Here is a 17,617-nt window from a genome sequence, read left to right on the forward strand (position 1 = left end):
AATTTGAGGCCATCCAAACTTGGGCCTGCATCCTAACTCTCATCAAGTCCCGTTCACCCATCACCGCTGTGCTTTATGATCTACATCGACTCCCTCAAAGGAACACCTCGCTTTTTAAAAATTCTCACCCTTGCTTACAAATTCCTCCATAGCCTCACCCCTCCCCACCTCTGTAACCCCCTCCCGCCCCACAACCCTCCGAGATCTCTGTGCTCTTCCAATTGTGGCCTCTTGGGCATCCCCGATTATAATCGCTCCACCATTAGTGGCCGTGCCTTCAGCTGCCTAGGCCCTAAGCTCTGGAATTCCCTCCCTAAACCGCTCCAACTCTCCACCTTTAAGACGCTCCTTATAACCTACCAATGTACTACTGATATCTCCGTGGCTTGGTGTCAAATTACGCTCCAGTAAAGCACCGTGGGACGTTTTACTCCATTGAAGGTGTTGTATAAGCTGCACAAATTATAGAAACGTTGCTTTAAATGTTTGTTCCATAAAAGGCCTCTTGGCAACTCGTGTGTTCACTGAGCTTTTCTCAGCTGTGGTTATATATATATATATATATATCTATATGCTTTTGTTTTTAATTGTTGACAGGTACCGGGCAGACCCTGGTCAGAGGTCACTCCATCGTCCTACCGGGCCAGTATTCCACCATGAGCCGCCTGGAGAGCAGCAATAACGCCAGGGGGCGGTCAGCCACCAAGGACTCCTCCTGCCAGACCGACGAAGTCAAGGTGGTGCCACCATCCGTCCGGAGGATCCGGGCGCAGAAGGGGCATGGCATCGCGGCCCAGCTCTCCAGCTCGTCGGGCAACATGTCGACTGCCAGCGATGGGGCCGGCACTCTCCGCCCCAACGGAGACCTGCGTTTCCACAGCCTGCCGCGACCGGGAGCCAGGGTCTCGCTGCACGCGCTGGACTACGCCCGCTGCGCCGTCGGCAAGTCGGAGGAGTCGTTCGGCACGCTGCCCGGGCGCGTGGGCAAGCTGCGAGTGGACGGCTCGGCGATCCAGCCCAGGACGGGCGCTCTGCCCAGGCCAAAGTCCCAGGAGATGCGAAGCCGCCAGGCCGCCACCGAGGAGATCGCCGGGCCGGCACGGGCGGTCTCGCCCCGTGCCGCGCGCTCCACCCGGCTCATCGCCCACGCCACGCTGTCCTCCACGGCCGAGGTGGTGGCCATCCGAACCGCGCGGGGCCGGGGCGGGTCCTCGCCGCCGCGCTGCCCCATCCCCGCCCCCCTGGGTGGCACCGCCGGCCAGCGGGAGGAGCACCACTCCTCCAGCGGTAACTGGAGCGGCAGCAGCGGGGGCGGGGGCGGCTCAGCCCGGCACTCCCCGACCTCCGACACCATCCCACCCCCCTCCCTCAGTGACTCAGCGGTCTCCCTCACGCCAGGCCCGGGGGCCGAGCTTCCGGATCTGTACCGCGCCCGCGAGGCTGGCGGGAAGGTCAGCTCTGCCCAGGCGTCGCGGCTGGAGAACGGCAGCGGCCGTGTGTCCGAGCACTGGGCGAGCGGGACGCCGGTGACCAACCACTACCCCCCGGGGGCACGGGTTGTGACCTCAGGCTGCCGGGCACCCGGCTGTCACGCCGACAGCGGTTCGGACCTCCCCCTCCCTCCACCCCCGACGACTGAGGCGAACTGGAGCTCCCCGTACCCGGAGGCGCACTTTGCGCCTGCGGAGGTTGCGGCCGGGACGCGCGGCGAGGGCAAAGGTCGGCGGGGCCTCGACGGCCGGCCCGACTACAGCGACCGCTCCCTCGGGCGCAGCATATCGCTGAAGAAGACCAAGAAGCCGCCCCCGCCCCCCGCCCGCACCGACTCGCTGCGCAAGAAGGCCAAGGGCGGCCGTCCCGTGCTCAGCGAGTCACTCATCGCCACCCTCCAGCGCACGCTGGAGGTCAACCTCAAGTGCCGGGACAGCCCGCCGGCCTCCCCCGTCCCCTCCCCCGCCGACCCGTGGGTCATGCGGCCCCGCAGCCAGAGCAGCGCGAGCGCGGGGGGCGGCAGCAGCCACAGCAGCAGCCGTTCCACCGCCGCCAGCAACGCTTACTCCACCGGCGCCGCGACTCCGTCCCAGAGCGAGACCAGCAGCCTGCGCTCCGAGTACGGCGACCCCTGGGCCTACTACACCGACGGGGTCGGCGGGAGGGCTGAGGACGAGGGTCCTCGGGCCGGCGCCTGGGAGTACACGCCCGACCACCTGCCGCGGGCCTGCGCTCCGCACGCGCCCAGCAGCCCGGCCAAGCCGAAGAGCTCGTCCCCCGACAAGTCCCACGGCGTGACTTCGCCGTCGAGCGGCTACTCGAGCCAGTGCAACACGCCCACCATGTTGAACCCAGCCCCCGTGTTCTTGCGGCAGGTGTCACCGGGGCCCACCAAGCCGAAGCCCAAGGTTCCCGAGCGCAAGTCCTCACTGCTGTCCTCCGTGTCGACCTCGTCGTCGTCCGCGTCCCTCTCCTCAAACGCTTCCGATTCCCGGCACCAGGGGGCAGACACGAGAGCCGCTTCCTCGAACGCTCCTCCAGTGTTGTTGATTGTTCCTAACCTTCATCCTCCCCCTCTGCCCATGTTACCCCCTCCTGCTCCCCCTCTGCCCACGTCACTCCCTGCGGCTCCCTCTCTGCCCACGTCACTCCCTGCGGCTCCCCCTCTGGCTCCCCCTCTGCCCACGCCACCTCCTCCGGCTCCCCCTCTGCCCACGTCACCCCCTCCTGCTCCCCCTCTGCATCCCGAGGCTCTCAAGTGCTCGAAGCCGCCCCCGCGCTCGTCCGCCCGCGGCTGCGTGGAGGAGCCCAAGGCCCCGGCCGACCAGGATCAGGCACGCAAGCCAGCGATGGGCCTGCCCCTCATCACACCCCAAGCTCTGCAGATGGTTCAGCTGAAGTCCATTAGGAGGAACGACCAGGCCAAGCCCCCGAGGCAGGTGGAGGAGCCGCACCCCAGGCCGAAGCTGCCGGATAAACCAGAACTGCCGCTTTCTCCGCCGCCACATAAACTGGCTGTGCTTCAGCGTCCTTTGTCCCTTCGCAGGTTTCCCAAACGCCAACGCGAGGCCACCACAGTGACCGCCAAAGTGCCGGTGGCTCCCGGCAGCGACCTGGCGCTCGGCTCCAAAAACAAGTTTGGCAGCGTGAATGGACCTGAACCATTAGCACTCTCAAACGCACATGAGGAAGTGGCCAAAAGCAAGCTCGAGCCCACAGTGGAGCCGCTGCCCTATAGCTCTACTCACACTGCCCAAAGCAATGGCACCGATGCCAGGATTGATATCGGGCAAGCTCTAGAGAGGGCACTGCCACCCGAAAAGCCTAACGCCAAATCGCCCAGCAAAATGCCGCCACCGATCGCCAGGAAACCCAAGTTGAGTCTGCTTGTCCCACCGTCACCATGGAATTTGGTAACTCAAGAGAGACAGGGTCCGCCCATTGTGGAATCAGCAGCAGAGGCCACAGCTGCCACTACAGTATCTGTTCGGATCAACGGAGACCAACCATCGCCCCAGAACGTGGATGAGGCGGACTCTGGCAGCTCCGATCCTGTCGGGAAATCTGAGGACACAGTGCGGCACGAGGCATGGGAAGCCGATCAGAGGGATGCGGAGCAGCTGTCGGAGGAAAGCTGGGAAAATCCCAGTGTGCAAGAAGAACAGGCAACAGACAGCTCAAGCACTTGTGATAGTATGGAAGAGAACAGCACAATAACTTGCCAAGATGATGAAATGAGTAAGAATTATAACAAATTTATTTTCCTGTTCTTCGCCCCTCCCCTTCTGTCCCCCCTCCTCTCCTCTCCTCTCCTCTCCTCTCCACTCCACTCCACTCCACTCCACTCCACTCCACTCCACTCCACTCCACTCCCTCCCTTGTCCTGCCCTACCAGCCCTTTCTTTCTCATGCCTGCCTATTCCATTCCCCTCATTCCTTCCCCATGCCCCTCCCTTCCCCATGCCCCTCCCTTCCCCATGCCCCTCCCTTCCCCATGCCCCTCCCTTCCCCATGCCCCTCCCTTCCCCATGCCCCTCCCTTCCCCATGCCCCTCCCTTCCCCATGCCCCTCCCTTCCCCATGCCCCTCCCTTCCCCATGCCCCTCCCTTCCCCATGCCCCTCCCTTCCCCATTCCCCTCCCTTCCCCATTCCCCTCCCTTCTCCATTCCCCTTCCACTCTTTCCTCCTCCATTCCCGACCCCTCCTTAGGGTGGACAAATATGAGGGGTTGTTACAGTTTTATAGGGTTGATGGAGGATATCGGGGGGCAGCAGACTGCTATAAAAGTGATACAGTACAAGTGGGAATGTTAGTGTTTAGAGGGTGTAAGAATTTATAGAGTTTAGGAATAGGATGGGGTGTAAGAGTGTTGTAGGGTTTACGGGGCGAGGGCGTGTAAGAGGGTTATAGATGACGGGTGGTACTTCACTGTGGTGTCTGCACCTTTCAGTGGCTGGAGTTTAAATTCTGGTCTTTGACAGGTGATGTGTTTGAAGCCAGTTCCTCCACCCTTACAAACAGCAACGGAGAGAGTGGTGAAGATCCGAGCACTCCCAGCCGGCTCAGGACAACTGAGGACTTGTTTGCAGCGATTCACAGGTACTGACTGGAGTGCGAGGTCTTTGCACTGTGATCGAATGAGTCTCAATCTGAGGTCAATGGCCAAGGTTTCTTTTTGTTTATTGCCTAAAGTTTGATTTGACGTCTTTCCTGCCCTTTGGATATGTGGGGCGCGGGGTGTTAGTTAAGTACGACTAGTGATTCACCTGGAACTTGTGTGATTGCCCTGAGGGGCACCACATGGGCTAAATGCGGCCTGTGGAAGCTCCTTCTGGGTCCTGCCTCTCTGATTAGCTTTGGAATGTTCGCGGCAGGAATTTCCTGGTGGTGAGGAAGGCACCCTCACCTCAGAGGAAACCCCGCTAAAGCCACATAAGTGGGGTTTAGTCCGAAGTTACGGCAGCTGATCGAGAAAACCCCCCACCCAAAATCTCCCAATCAGGAAGTGGCTTTTCTCTCCCTCCTGGGCTTTAAGAAGGGAAACCTTCCGAGTGTACCTTGGAACCTTCATTTTGTGAGGTCTCACCTGTGGGTCCATGAATCCTTTTTATGTTTCTGGGGGTCTGATATTGTTCTGGGCATGAGGTAACTCACTCTTGGGTTGTACGTGGTAAGGGGGGGGTGGGTGGGAGGTTGTGTTTGCATAATTATAGGTGGCCTACTCACTCAAGAGCGGGTACAGCATGGAATTTGTTACCACATGGACTGGTTGCGGCGATGCCTTTAAGTGGAAGCTAGATAAACATATTGAGGGAGAAAGGAATAGAAAGATATGCTGAAATAATTAGCTGAAATAGGGTGGGAGGAGGCTCATGTGGAGCATAGCCCAGTTGGCCTATTTCTGTGCTGTAAATTCTATGCAAGGGCAGCCCTTTTCTCAGCTAGATGACACAGCACAGAAGGAGGCCATTCAGCCCATCGAGCTTGTGCCAGGAAAGAGCTCTCCAATTAGTCCCACTCCACCTGCTCTTTCCCCATAGCGCAGCAAATTTTTCCCTTTCTAATATCTTTGAATGGTGATCATCTACATCTATCTATCTCTCGATATATATCTATCTCTTTATTTACTCTCTAGCTCCCTCTATTCTGTCTATCTATCTCTATAGCTATCTATCTAAGGAAATACCCTTGGCTTTCTCCTATGGCTTCCGGTTAAGCAACGCCTTGATTTCAAAATTCTCATCCTTATTTTTAAATCCCTCTATGGCCTTGCCCTCCCTATCTGTAATCTTCTCCAGCTTCACAACCCCAGAGATGCCTGCACTCCTCTAATTCTGCCCTCTTGAGCATCCCTGATTATAAATCGTGGCAGTGTCTTCTGTTGCCTGGGTCCCAAGCTTTGGAACTCCCTGCCTAAACCTCTCTTTCCTCCTTCAAGATGTTCCTTAAAACCTATCTCTTTGACCAAGCCTTTGGGTCACCTGCTCTAATTTTGACTTATGTGGCTTGGTGTCAATTTTTTATCTCCCGTGAAGCTACGTGGGATGTTTCAAGACGTTAAAGGCGCTATATAAATACGAGTTGTTGTTTTATATCTCTATCCCGTTCTTTATCAATGCTAATATGTTTACATGTCTAACAATAAAGGAGAAAGTTTTAAGATTGTATTTTGCACCTTTAGGTCCAAAAGGCGGGTTCTGGGCCGGAAAGATTCCGAGGACGAGCTCAACAGGACGCTGTCTCCTTCACCCCCCGTCACGCCCACGGGAAGCATCCCCAGCCCGGGCCCCCTGAGGCAGGTGGGCTTCATCCAGAGGGGCCTGCGCAAATCCAGCACCAGCAGCGACAGCTTCAAGGCCCTGCTGCTGAAGAAGGGCACCCGGCCGGAGACAGGCTGCCGCATGTCGGCGGCCGAGATGCTGAGGAGCAGCGACCCCAGGCAGCGGCCGGCCGAGCTCCCCGTGTCCGATTGCCGGTCGCCGGGGCAACGGGGCCGCAGCCCCCGCGAGGAGTGGGCCTGGCACGAGGGCCCGGTGCCCAGAGGCGCAGGGCCGGCGGGATTCCGGCACGGACGCTCGCGGACGCCCCCCTCGGCCGCCAGCAGCCGCTATGGCGGGCGGCTCCACCTCCACCGTCTCCACAGCAGCCCCATGACCGTCATCTGCGAGGGGGAGGCCGAGGCCTCGGAGGCCGTCGCTGACGACGGGCGGCGCCGCAGCGAGGGCGACATCAGCAGCAGCGGCGGCGGCCTGGAGGCGCCGGCCAAGCGGGAGCCAATGGGAACGCCGGAGCCCAATGGCCTTTGCGGTCACGTGGACTCGGGCCCCGCCGCCTGGAAGTTTCGAGACTCGTCGCGTGGGGCAACGGAGCTCTGCTCGGCCCAGCGTGGCTCCGGCACTTTAACACCAGAAGGTGCGAACCAGGACTGGGACTCATGAAAGACACGCCCTCGACAAAAGAACACACCCAAACACAGACTGGTTTTATTCCCCAACTTTTTAATTTTCGTTTTTAAGTGCGAACACGGTGCGAGGGCCGACCGAGAGCGAAAGCCAGCCGAGGAGAGAAGCCTAAAGAGACAAGGCCCCGCCCTGTTGGACGGGCTGAGCAGTGCAAATGGGGCGGGCGGGGTCAGCCATGTGTTGCAAAGAAAGAATATGCATTTCTCTCGCTCCTTTCATCACCTCAGGGCACCCCAAAGCGCTTTACAGCCAATGACAGAAAGACTTGAATAAAAACTGGACATGCTCGGCGGGTCAGGCAGCAGATGTGGAAGAGAGAAACAGAGTTAATGTTTCAGGTCGATGACTTTTCGTCGACTTGCATTTATATAGCGCCTTTCACCACCTCAGGATGTCCCAAAGTGCTTTACAGCCAATGAAGTACATTTTAGAAGTGTTGCAATACAGGGGAAAAGAACTCCTTCGCTCGGTGGGAAACAGTCGCGGAGGACGTGAGCGAAAGCGCTTGTTGCGCATTAACTGTGTAGCCTGACGCCTTTCGTTGTGTCTTTATATTTTTGTGATTAAGGTGGGCTCAAGGCTGCGAGATGGAATGGAGGTTGTAGGGAGAAGCTGTGAGATGGCAAGGGGAAGGTGGCTTTGGAATCTGGTGTTGATGGAGAGAAGAGTTGGAAGAGAGAGGAGAAGCAAAAAAAGAAACACTACAGAGAGAGGGCGAGGAGGCGGAGAGGTTTTTGATGTCTTCAGAAAGGTTTTTTTTGTGGAAAATATTTATTTCCCTTTTGGTGAATTTTCTAAGTGGAGCTGAGGTAGAGTGACTTGCACTGTTAGTGAATAGACAGGTTCTGGGAGAGGGTGCTGACTGTGCAGGTCAAGGTCAGCTCGAGGTCTATGCTCTGAAATTGGACAATGTAATGGAGGCTTGGTGTCCCGTGGCCTCCAGCTGGTCCTTGCCCCTCTACAGCCTCCATCCCTTAGTAACGGAAGGAAGGAAATAGTAAGTAGTGTAAATGGAGGGTCCGTGTAGTCTTTAGCAATAAAAGCTGAGGTAGTATATGTGGGTTAAAAGAAAGTCCAGCTCTTGCGCCCTTAGAAACATAGAAATCAACAGCGCAGAAGGAGGCCATTTCGGCCCATCGTGTCCGCGCCGGCCGACAAAGAGCCACACGGCCCTCGGTCAGCAGCCCTGAAGGTTACATATAATGTGCAAATGTGGCACCCAGGATGACACCAAGCTATTCAGACCAGGAGGGTCTCTGGTTTGATGCCCGGTCCGTGCTCAAGTTAGTGCAGCCAGCACAGAAGCTTAAGTGTCCCCGAGGTGGGTGGGGTGGGGGGGGTGGGGGGTTGATAAAACGGTCATCTGGAATTGCCGCTTCTGATTGGGACTCCGCCTGGAGAGGGCAGCAGGCTCCGGTCGGGCCACCAGGCTCCCTCACAGCCTGCCAGCCACGCCAACATTCACAATGCAGGGCCGCCCGCAGCGGCCAACTGGCTGGGGTGCCCACCACCCGTGAGACTGTACAGCAGACGTGAGTCACTCACTGCCTTCAGGAGAGGAGAGGAACTCGGAAGGGGGGGAAGAAAATGAAGGATGCACAACAGGGCCCTGTTGCGATTCAGATGTTCCACTCAATTTAATACAAATTACTTTTGACTTCCCTCTCCCAACCCTCCCACATTTGTCTTATTTTTCTCTGTTGTCACTGAATTAGTAAAACTAACCAGCTAGGTTAATGATGCAGCTTCACAGATCCTGCATTGAAGAAAGCCCAGTTGATTCAATAGCAGCCCACTTATAACTACAAGCCCACTGTCCTGGCCTTAGCCCACCTCCCTGACGACCAACCAGGGTGCCTACGGTGATCCCAGCCTGAATCAATGGTACATGGTGTCACTGGTACAGGTGCATCATTAACACTACCCCTGACCAAACCCATGGGACCCAGACTTGACCCCTGTACCAGGGTCGGTACCAGTGTTGGAGTCCAGCCATGTGTGCAGTCATGGACACACACTGCAAGAATGGGTAGAAGCTGTGGAAACGAGGCCGCCTATTTATTGGTTTGGTTCAGTACTGATGTTCGGCGACGGGATCGCAACAGCACATTCCAAGTAGCGCCTGGTCTCCATGTCTGCCTTCCTCAGGGTCCAGCTCCATATAGAAGTGCTGACTGGGGAGGTGCCTCAACACTTGTCACGTTAACTGCCTCCTCCACACAGTCTGCTGAAAACACTTTACAGTTCCAGCGTCTCCACTTCCTGTCTAGCATTCTCACCTGCCCCGTCCCATCTCCGCCTTTCTCCGGGTCTGCAGATTCCAAGGTGCCTTATCGACCGAGGCTGCCACTGAACACCAGTCCTGCACGTCACTCTCCTTCCGCTAACACAATGTCGTGTAACCCACGGGGAGGTTGAGGCCGAGCTGCCATTTTCGCGAGGCTAGTGACAGGGTGGCGCAAATTGTCCAGCAACTTGTGGCGATTCGCACTTCACGGGGTATCTCTTCCTCGCCACAAGTTGTGGACAATTTACACACTAATGACTGCGAGCGGCATTAAACCCGCCATTATTTTGGCAGTAAAATCGACCGTTGGTTCCAAAATTGACATTTCAGAGTCCGAACTCTGTCAACAGTGGATGTCAAATGGAAACTGAACTCCTTGATGGTTTAGTGGGCAAATGGTGCGGTATCCAGGTTCAATCTGAGTTAGCTGATACAAGATGGGGTCGCGCTATAGTTGATCTGAGCGGTGTCCCCAGCACCAGTGAGGGGAGCAAACGAGGCAAGATTCCTGCTCCTAATTGCTAGCCCAGTATGTGCATGTCTGGATGTTGGATGGGGTGCAGGATTGAGCTGTGATGCCTCTCACAGTCGAACGGCCCACTGATACTCAATGCTAAAACATATGACTACTTGGATACAGTAGAGAAGAGTGAGCATCAATGGGGAGGGGAAAACAGAGAGGTCGGCGGGAAAGAGAGTGAGGGGCGTAGGCAGATTGGTTAATTGTTGATCGAGACAATATCGCAGATAGAAATCTGACTTGAATATTCTAAATCCTGTGATACTTGCTGACATTCAGTTACCAAAGATAGTCTTTTCTAAAAAGAAAAATTGCCTGCAGTATTTTTCGAGAAACCTACAGAGTTTAAAAAAAAATAAAGATAACCATGTGATTTTGTGTAATGTCGCACAAGCAAAGCCTTACATAGTAAGTTAAAGCGAGGCACACACACAGGCACCAAAGTCAGAAACCAATTGGACTTGACCAACGGAAGAGATGTTTCTTCCTTGCAGTTCGCCCTTTATATACTGTTTGTACGTGTACAGAGATTGTAAAATGGCCTCTTTTTTTGGGATTCCCTTTGTAAACATACGTTTTGGAAATTTGTACATTTTAGTATTTTGTTTTTTTAAATTGAAAGTTTGTAGATTATTTATTTTAGTACAGAGACAGAGAGAGGGGCTTGCTCCTTTCCTCCCTGTCTCTACTGTGTCTTGTGTCTGCTTTTATTGGGGAAGGACGGTGGGAGGGACGGAAGGAGGGAAGGAGGGAGGGAGGGAGGGAAGCTTCCTTTTTTGTCCCGGGTGGGGACGTACTGGAAACACTGAGGCCTTTCAGAATGCCTTTTCTTTTTGTAGATGGAAGGATTATTACGGATGCCGTGTTTTCACACTTGAAATAAAACAAGATTTTCAGCTCATCTGCATAACTCTCAAAACATTCTTTCACACAAACAAATAGTGGCTTACCAATGCAATCTCTCTCGGGTTTTAATATATCCCAGAATTTGACTTCGCTTTATTTTCACTAATGAATCACATGGTAAATATTGCTCAATGTGCTAAAAGAAGGAACTTGCATTTATATAGCATCTTTCACGACCTCAGCACATCTCAAAGGGCTTCACCGCCAATGAACTACCTTTTGAAGTGTCATCACTGTTGTAAATGTAGGAAACAGGGCAGCCAATGTGCTCACTACAAGGTGCCACAAACAGCAATGTGATAATGACTAGATCATCTGGTTCCTTTAGTTGGTTGAGGGATAAATATTGGTCAGGACACTGGAGAGAACTCCCCTGCTCTTCAAAATAATGCCATATATCATTTACGTCCACCTGAGAGGGAAGGTGGGACCTCGATTTAATGTCTCAGCCACAAGAGATCAACTCTTGACAGTGCCCATAGTTGAACTACCTGCCAATGCACGATATCTGGCCTCAAGTGAACAATGACCGTGTGAGTGAGGTACTCGGTATCTGTCCCCACCATTACCAATGTCACCTACCTCCACCTCAGTAACATCACCCACTTCCACCCCTACCTCAGCTCATCTGCTGCTGAAACCCTCATGCCTTTGTCAACTCCAGACTCGATCATTCCAATGCTGTCCTGGCCGACCTCCCATCCTCCACCCACCATAAACTTCACTTTATCCAAAACTCAGTCGTCGCCCCTGAACTCACTGACCTGCACAGGCTCCTGGTCTCTCAGTGTCTTACATTTAAAGTTCTCATCCTTGCGTTTAAAGCCCTTCATTGTTTCTCCACAATGTATCTCTCGAACCACTTCCACACCAATTATCCTTCCCTCAAACTCTGTGTTCGTCTGACGCCGAACCTCCCTCCCTTTGCCCCACCATTGGCGGCCATGCCTTCAGCCATCTAGGCCTCACACTCTGGAACTCCCTCCCTAAACACCTTCCACCTCTGCACCTCCCTTTCCTCCTCTAGATCCTCCTTAAAACCCACTCCTAATAGCTCCTCCTTTGGCTAGGCGACCATTTATTTTTTGATTTTGCCTCTTTGAAGCACTTTGGGCATTTTCTAAATTAGAGGTGAGATATAATTGCTTGATATGATGAGATGTTAATTATTTAAATTTTCAACAGCAGAGATGCAAACATCCAAACTAAGGCCATGAACCCCCCCCCTACCCTATCCACCTTCCCCTTCAGTTTGGGAATGTACAAGAAGAGACGACCCCATAACAAGGTTCTTGGGTAAAGTCTGCAAACCTGTACAATAAGTGTGAGAAGATAAGGACAGAAACATAGAAATTAGGTGCAGGAGCAGGCCATTCGGCCCTTCGAGCCTGCACCACCATTCAATGAGATCATGGCTGATCATTCAACCTCAGTACTCCTTTCCTGCTTTCTCTCCATACCCCTTGATACCTTTAGCCGTAAGGGCCATATTTAACTCCCTTTTGAGTATATCTAACGAACTGGCCTCAACAACTTTCTGCGGTAGAGAATTCCACAGGTTAACCACTCTCTGAGTGAAGAAGTTTCTCCTCATCTCGGTCCTAAATGACTTACCCCTTATTCTTAGACTGTGACCCCTGGTTCTGGAACTCCCCAGCAACAGGAACATTGTTCCTGCCTCTAACCTGTTAAATCCCGTCAGAATTTTATATGTTTCTATGAGCTCTTAAATATAGATGACATTTTATATTCTATTGTTGCCACAAATGCAGACTTTTAAATGATTCATGTAATTGAGTTCACCATTCAGAATATAATCGATTGGCACAATACAAATTAATCACTCAGTTGATTTATTGCCCTGCCATATGGACCGTAGTACACAGGAACACAAGTTACGTTCTGGTGAGATCCACTGGGCTCAGAGATGGCCTAAGAAGTTTGTCTGCCGTTTAATGGCTTTCAGTGTGTGCGAGGACATGGCGCTGGCCATTATGTTGAGTTCCTGCTTGATGTCCTCCAGTGCTGACCCAACATGATCCAGGGGCTGATTATCCTCTGCGGTCCTGGACACGTCCTTGGCATGAACCCCTCTGTGCTCTTTAAGCAACCAATACACCTCAGCTCAATGGGTGTACCAGCCTCCAGACGTAAGCCAGGTCCCACTGAGAACAGGAATCGTTGCCCCTGCTCACACGTGGGGGGGGTGGGGGTTGTGATTGGCATGTTTATGGGGAGAGAGAGTGAGCTTCTGCCCCAGACACGACCCCTCCCCACTCCAAGGCTGTGACTAGCGAAATGGGGTCCTTAATTATTTTCAAGGCCTATTACTGAACTCCTGGAATTAATGGTGCGAGTTTCGCGAGGAGCCCCAATGTATTTTCAGGACCAAAAGCTTTGTGGGTCAGCGATGGAAATTTGTATTTTTAGTAACAATCCATGATGTTTCCCTGCTGTGACTTAGTGAAGTCTGTCCTTCGAATGAGATGTTAAGCCATGGTCCCGTCTGCCTGCTCTAGTGGTTGAGGTGTTAAAGATCCCTTGGCGCTAATTGAGCAGGGAGTTCCCCTGATGTCACAGCCAATCCTCTGCCCACGCAACATCCATGGAAACATTGACCAGCAGGACCAATCCTGACTTCTCCCGCTGAGATCATCTAACTGAGCACAGCCCTGGGATGATCTTAGTCTGTATAGCTCGGGTACATTGATCAATCGGGAGAGCTTCCTTGCTCTAGTTTGAGTGCCCTTTGGTCAGCTGGTGGTGACATTGTATGGCCCGGTGCTCTCTCGATAATTTGGCACAGATTCTCCAACACCAGAACCACCCGAGATACTGCCCGACTTCATCATTGCCTCGTCATAGGAGGGAGGCAGGAACGGAAAGGGCGGGGGCAAGAACAGCAGTATCGGAATAGAGCAGAGAGGAGAATATCCCACATCTCTACACTCAGCAATTCGTCAATGTCGTCGGGAAGGTCCTCTTGGAATTCCAAGGTGGTGGTTTCTATTTCTCGGTTCTCGTTCTGACACTTTTGGAAAATGAAGAAGGTGAGAATTCCCAGCAGTGGGAACAATTACATCGAGAATAACTTCAACATCTGCTTCATCCAGTTCAATGAATTCAGACCAGCGGCTGCTCTATGGAGAAAAATAGTGAAACAAACAGTCAAGCAGATGATGGGATGTTGATAGCATTGTGGAAAGACTCGCATTAGTCGTACCTTATCACATCTCGGAGTCACCGTTATCAGAAGAGGCAAGCGAGGGGGAAAAATGTTGACTCACTGAAAAATTCTTAGTGGTGGCTGGGACCATAAGTTGGTCTTTTGTGGGCTTTATTTTGGACACATTTCTCTTAAAGGGGGTTTGATGGAATTCTCAAGGCAGAATAAGGCGAGTGGAACTCAGCATTTTCCTAGTGACATTATCATGCACAATTGTCGCAAATGCATTGCATAGAAGTTTACAGCTCAGGAACAAGCCACTCGACCCAACCCAGTCTGTGCTGGTGTTTATACTCCACACCAGCCTCTTCCACCTTCCTTCATCTCACCCCATCAATATATAGAACATAAGAAATAGGAGCAGGAGTAGGCCATTTGGCCCTTTGAACATGCTGCACTATTCAATAAGATCATGGCTGATCTTCTACCTCAACTCCACCTTTTTAGTATCCAAAAATCTACTGATCTCTTGAATATACTCAACGACTGAGCATCCACAACTCTCTGGGGGTAGAGAATTCCAAAGATTCACCACCCTCTGAATGAAGAAATTCCTTCTCAGCTCAGTTTTAAATGGCCGATCCCTTATTCTGACACTGACCCCTGTTTCGAGACTCCCCAGCCAGGGGAAACATCCTCCCAGCATCTACCCTGTCAAGACCCTTAATGTTATACATTTCCATAAGATCACCTCATTCTTCTAAACTCTAGGGAATATAGGCCTCGTCTACTCAATCTCTCCTCAAACAGCAATCCCCCCATCCCAGGAATCAGTCTGGTGAACCTTTGTTGTACTTCCACTAAGGCAAGTATATCCTTCCTTAGGTAATGAGACCAAAACTGTACACAATACTCCAGGTGGGCCTCACCAAACCCTATATAATTGCAGCAGGACGACTTTATTCTCATACTCAAATCCTTTTGTAATAAAGGCTTACATATCATTGCTTTCCTAATTGCTTGCTGTACCTGTATGTTTGCAAATCACAGAAAGTTAACAAGGACACCCAGGTCCCTCTGAACACCAACATTTCCCAATCTCATTATTTAAAGAATATTCTACCTTTACTATATTACATTCCATCTGTCACATTCTTGCCCACTCACTTAACCTGTCTATATCCCTTTGCAGCCTCTTTGCATTCTCCTCACAACTTACTTTCCCACCTAGCTTTATATCGTCAGCAAACTTGGATACATTGCACTTGGTCCCCTCATCTAAGTGATGGATATTGATTGTGAATAGCTGGGGCCCAAGCACCAATCCTTGTGGTACCCCACTAGTTACAGCCTGCCACTCGAAAATGACCTGTTTATTCCTACCCTGGTTTCTGTCCGTTAACCAATTCTCAGTCCATGTTAATATATTACCCCAATCCCATGAGCTCTAATTTTGTGTAGTAAGCTCTTGTGTGGCAACTTATTGAATGTTTTTTGAAAATCCAAATACACTAAATCCTCTGGTTTCCCCTTATCTACCCTGCTAGTTATAACCTCAAAAATCTCTTGTTTCCTCTTTTATAAATCCGTGTTGACTCTGCCCATCATTTAATGAATTTCTAAGTGCCCTGTTACCACTTAGAATAGATTCTAGCATTTTCCCAACGACTGATATCAGGGTAACTGGGCTATAATTCCCTGCTTTCTCTCCCTCCTTTCTTGAATAGCAGTGTTAGATTTTCTACCTTCCAATCCTTTAGGATCATTCTAAAATATCAGGAATTTTGGAATATCCCTCTATTTATTTATTTCTCCCTCATCTAGCTTCCCCTTAAATTCATCTATGCTATTCACTTCAACCAGTCCATGTGATAGCGAGTAATATATTCTCACCACTCTGGATAAAGAAGTTGCTCCTGAATTCCCAAATTTATTAGTGACCATCTTATATTTATGGCCTCTAGTTTTGGATTCCCCCACAAGTGGAAACATCTTGTCTGCGTCTACCCTATCAAACCTTATCATAATCTTGGAGACCTCTAACAGGTCACCCCTCAACCTTCTCTTTTCTAGAGAAAGCGCCCCAGCATTACTGCGCTGCAGGTCAATAAAAGGCTTTCCTGCTGATCTTCAGGGCAAAGATGTCCTTTTGACTCTAACTCTGCAAATTAAATCTTGGAACAGGCAGGTGGAGCCTGTTGTGAAAATTCATTTGGTGTCATCAACAATCAGTGAAAACACACCGATTTAAAAATCTGGATGATTTTATTGAAATTTTCTCCACTCTTCTACGATGTATCGATATAAAATACTAAACAATTATTATTTCTGGATTTTTGCCACTGATATGGGCTCTATTACCTGTGATAAAGAATAGTTTACAGATCCCTGCTTCCTCAGTGACTTTACCTGGTGAGTAGCAGTGCTTTCGAGACCAGTGATGTCCCAGGCAGAATCTCAGGTTTGTGCTAATCTCAGAGTGGTGCCCTGGGCGAGAGAGAGAGAGGATGATCAGCCAAGGTTCCTGCTACTAAACACTATCCAGTGATTCCTGTCCACACACATGGACATCAGGGATGGGGAAGATTAGGCTTGTTTAATGTCACATTCCACAGTCAAATAGCTTGCCACACATAGAATCATAGAATGGTCACAGCGCAGAAGGAGGCCATTCGGCCCGTGCCAGCTCTCTGCTAGAGCACTTCAACTAGTCTGACTCCCCCGCCCTGTCCCCGTAGCCCTGCAATTTTTTTTTTCCTTCAGGTATTTATCCAATTCCCTTTTGAAAGCAGTGATTGAATCTGCCTCCACCACCCTTTCAGGCCGTGCATTCCCGATCCTAACCACTCGCTGCGTAAAAAGGTTTTCCCTCATGTCGCCTTTGGTTCTTCTGCCAATCACCTTAAATCTGTGTCCTCGACCTGTCAATGGGAACAGTTTCTCTCTACTCTGTCCACACCCTCATGATTTTGAACACCTCTATTTAATCTTCTCTCAATCTTCTCTGCTCTAAGGAGAACAGCCTCAGCGTTTCCAGTCTATCCACATAACTGAAGTCCCTCATCCCTGGAATCATTCTTGTAAATCTTTTCTGCACCCTCTCTAAGGCCTTCACATCCTTCCTCAAGTGTGGTGCCCAGAATTGGACACAATACTCCAGTTGAGGTGGAACCAGTGTTTTATACAAGTTCATCATAATTTCCTTGCTTTTGTACTTTATACCTCTATTTATGAAGCCCAGGATCCAGTATGCATTTTTAACCGCTTTCTCAACCTGCCCTGCCACCTACAACTCCCAGGTTTCTCTGTTTCCCCCTTTAGGATTGTACCCGTTAGTTTTCATAGCCTCTCCTCGTTCTTCCTACCAAAATATATCACTTCGCAATTTTCTGCTCGCATGGAGAGCGAGCACAGGTGTGGCACTGGAAGGTGCCTGTGGAACTATACAAGGAGCTGAAGAGGGGAGAAAAACTGATGGAGAAATAGAGCAAAAATAAAATTGACCAACGTAATATTCCACACTCGTTACTTTATTCCACATAAATGTTTAGTGCCTGCTCTGTGTAATTGAATGCATTTGAATATTTAATTCTCTGCCTCACTCTACCCCCTCTCTCTCTCTCACTCTACCCCCTCTCTCTCTCTCTCACTCTACCCCCTCTCTCTCTCTCTCGCTCATTCTTCCCTCTCTCTCTCTCTCTCTCCCCCTCTCTCTCTCTCTCTCTCATTCTCCCCCTCTCTCTCTCCTCTCTCTCTCATTCTACCCCCTCTCTCTCTCTCTCTCT

At 51.5% G+C, this 17,617-nt stretch overlaps 1 protein-coding gene across 6 annotated transcripts in view; it reads left to right on the forward strand.

The window, feature by feature from the left end:
- LOC139272948 (NHS-like protein 1) overlaps nt 1-10,509 on the forward strand; it is a 252,393-nt gene extending 241,884 nt beyond the window's left edge. For all 6 annotated transcript variants that reach the window (XM_070889108.1, XM_070889105.1, XM_070889110.1 and 3 more), the window contains 3 exons: nt 598-3,729; nt 4,473-4,590; nt 6,173-10,509. In XM_070889108.1, coding sequence (XP_070745209.1) covers nt 598-3,729; nt 4,473-4,590; nt 6,173-6,929 — 4,007 coding nt within the window. In that variant the 3' untranslated portion in view covers nt 6,930-10,509. The remainder of the gene's footprint in view (nt 1-597; nt 3,730-4,472; nt 4,591-6,172) is intronic.
- The last annotated feature ends 7,108 nt before the right edge of the window (nt 10,510-17,617 follow it).

The sequence above is a fragment of the Pristiophorus japonicus genome, chromosome 9 (assembly GCF_044704955.1).
Source record: "Pristiophorus japonicus isolate sPriJap1 chromosome 9, sPriJap1.hap1, whole genome shotgun sequence".
Classification (NCBI taxonomy): Eukaryota; Metazoa; Chordata; class Chondrichthyes; family Pristiophoridae; genus Pristiophorus; species Pristiophorus japonicus.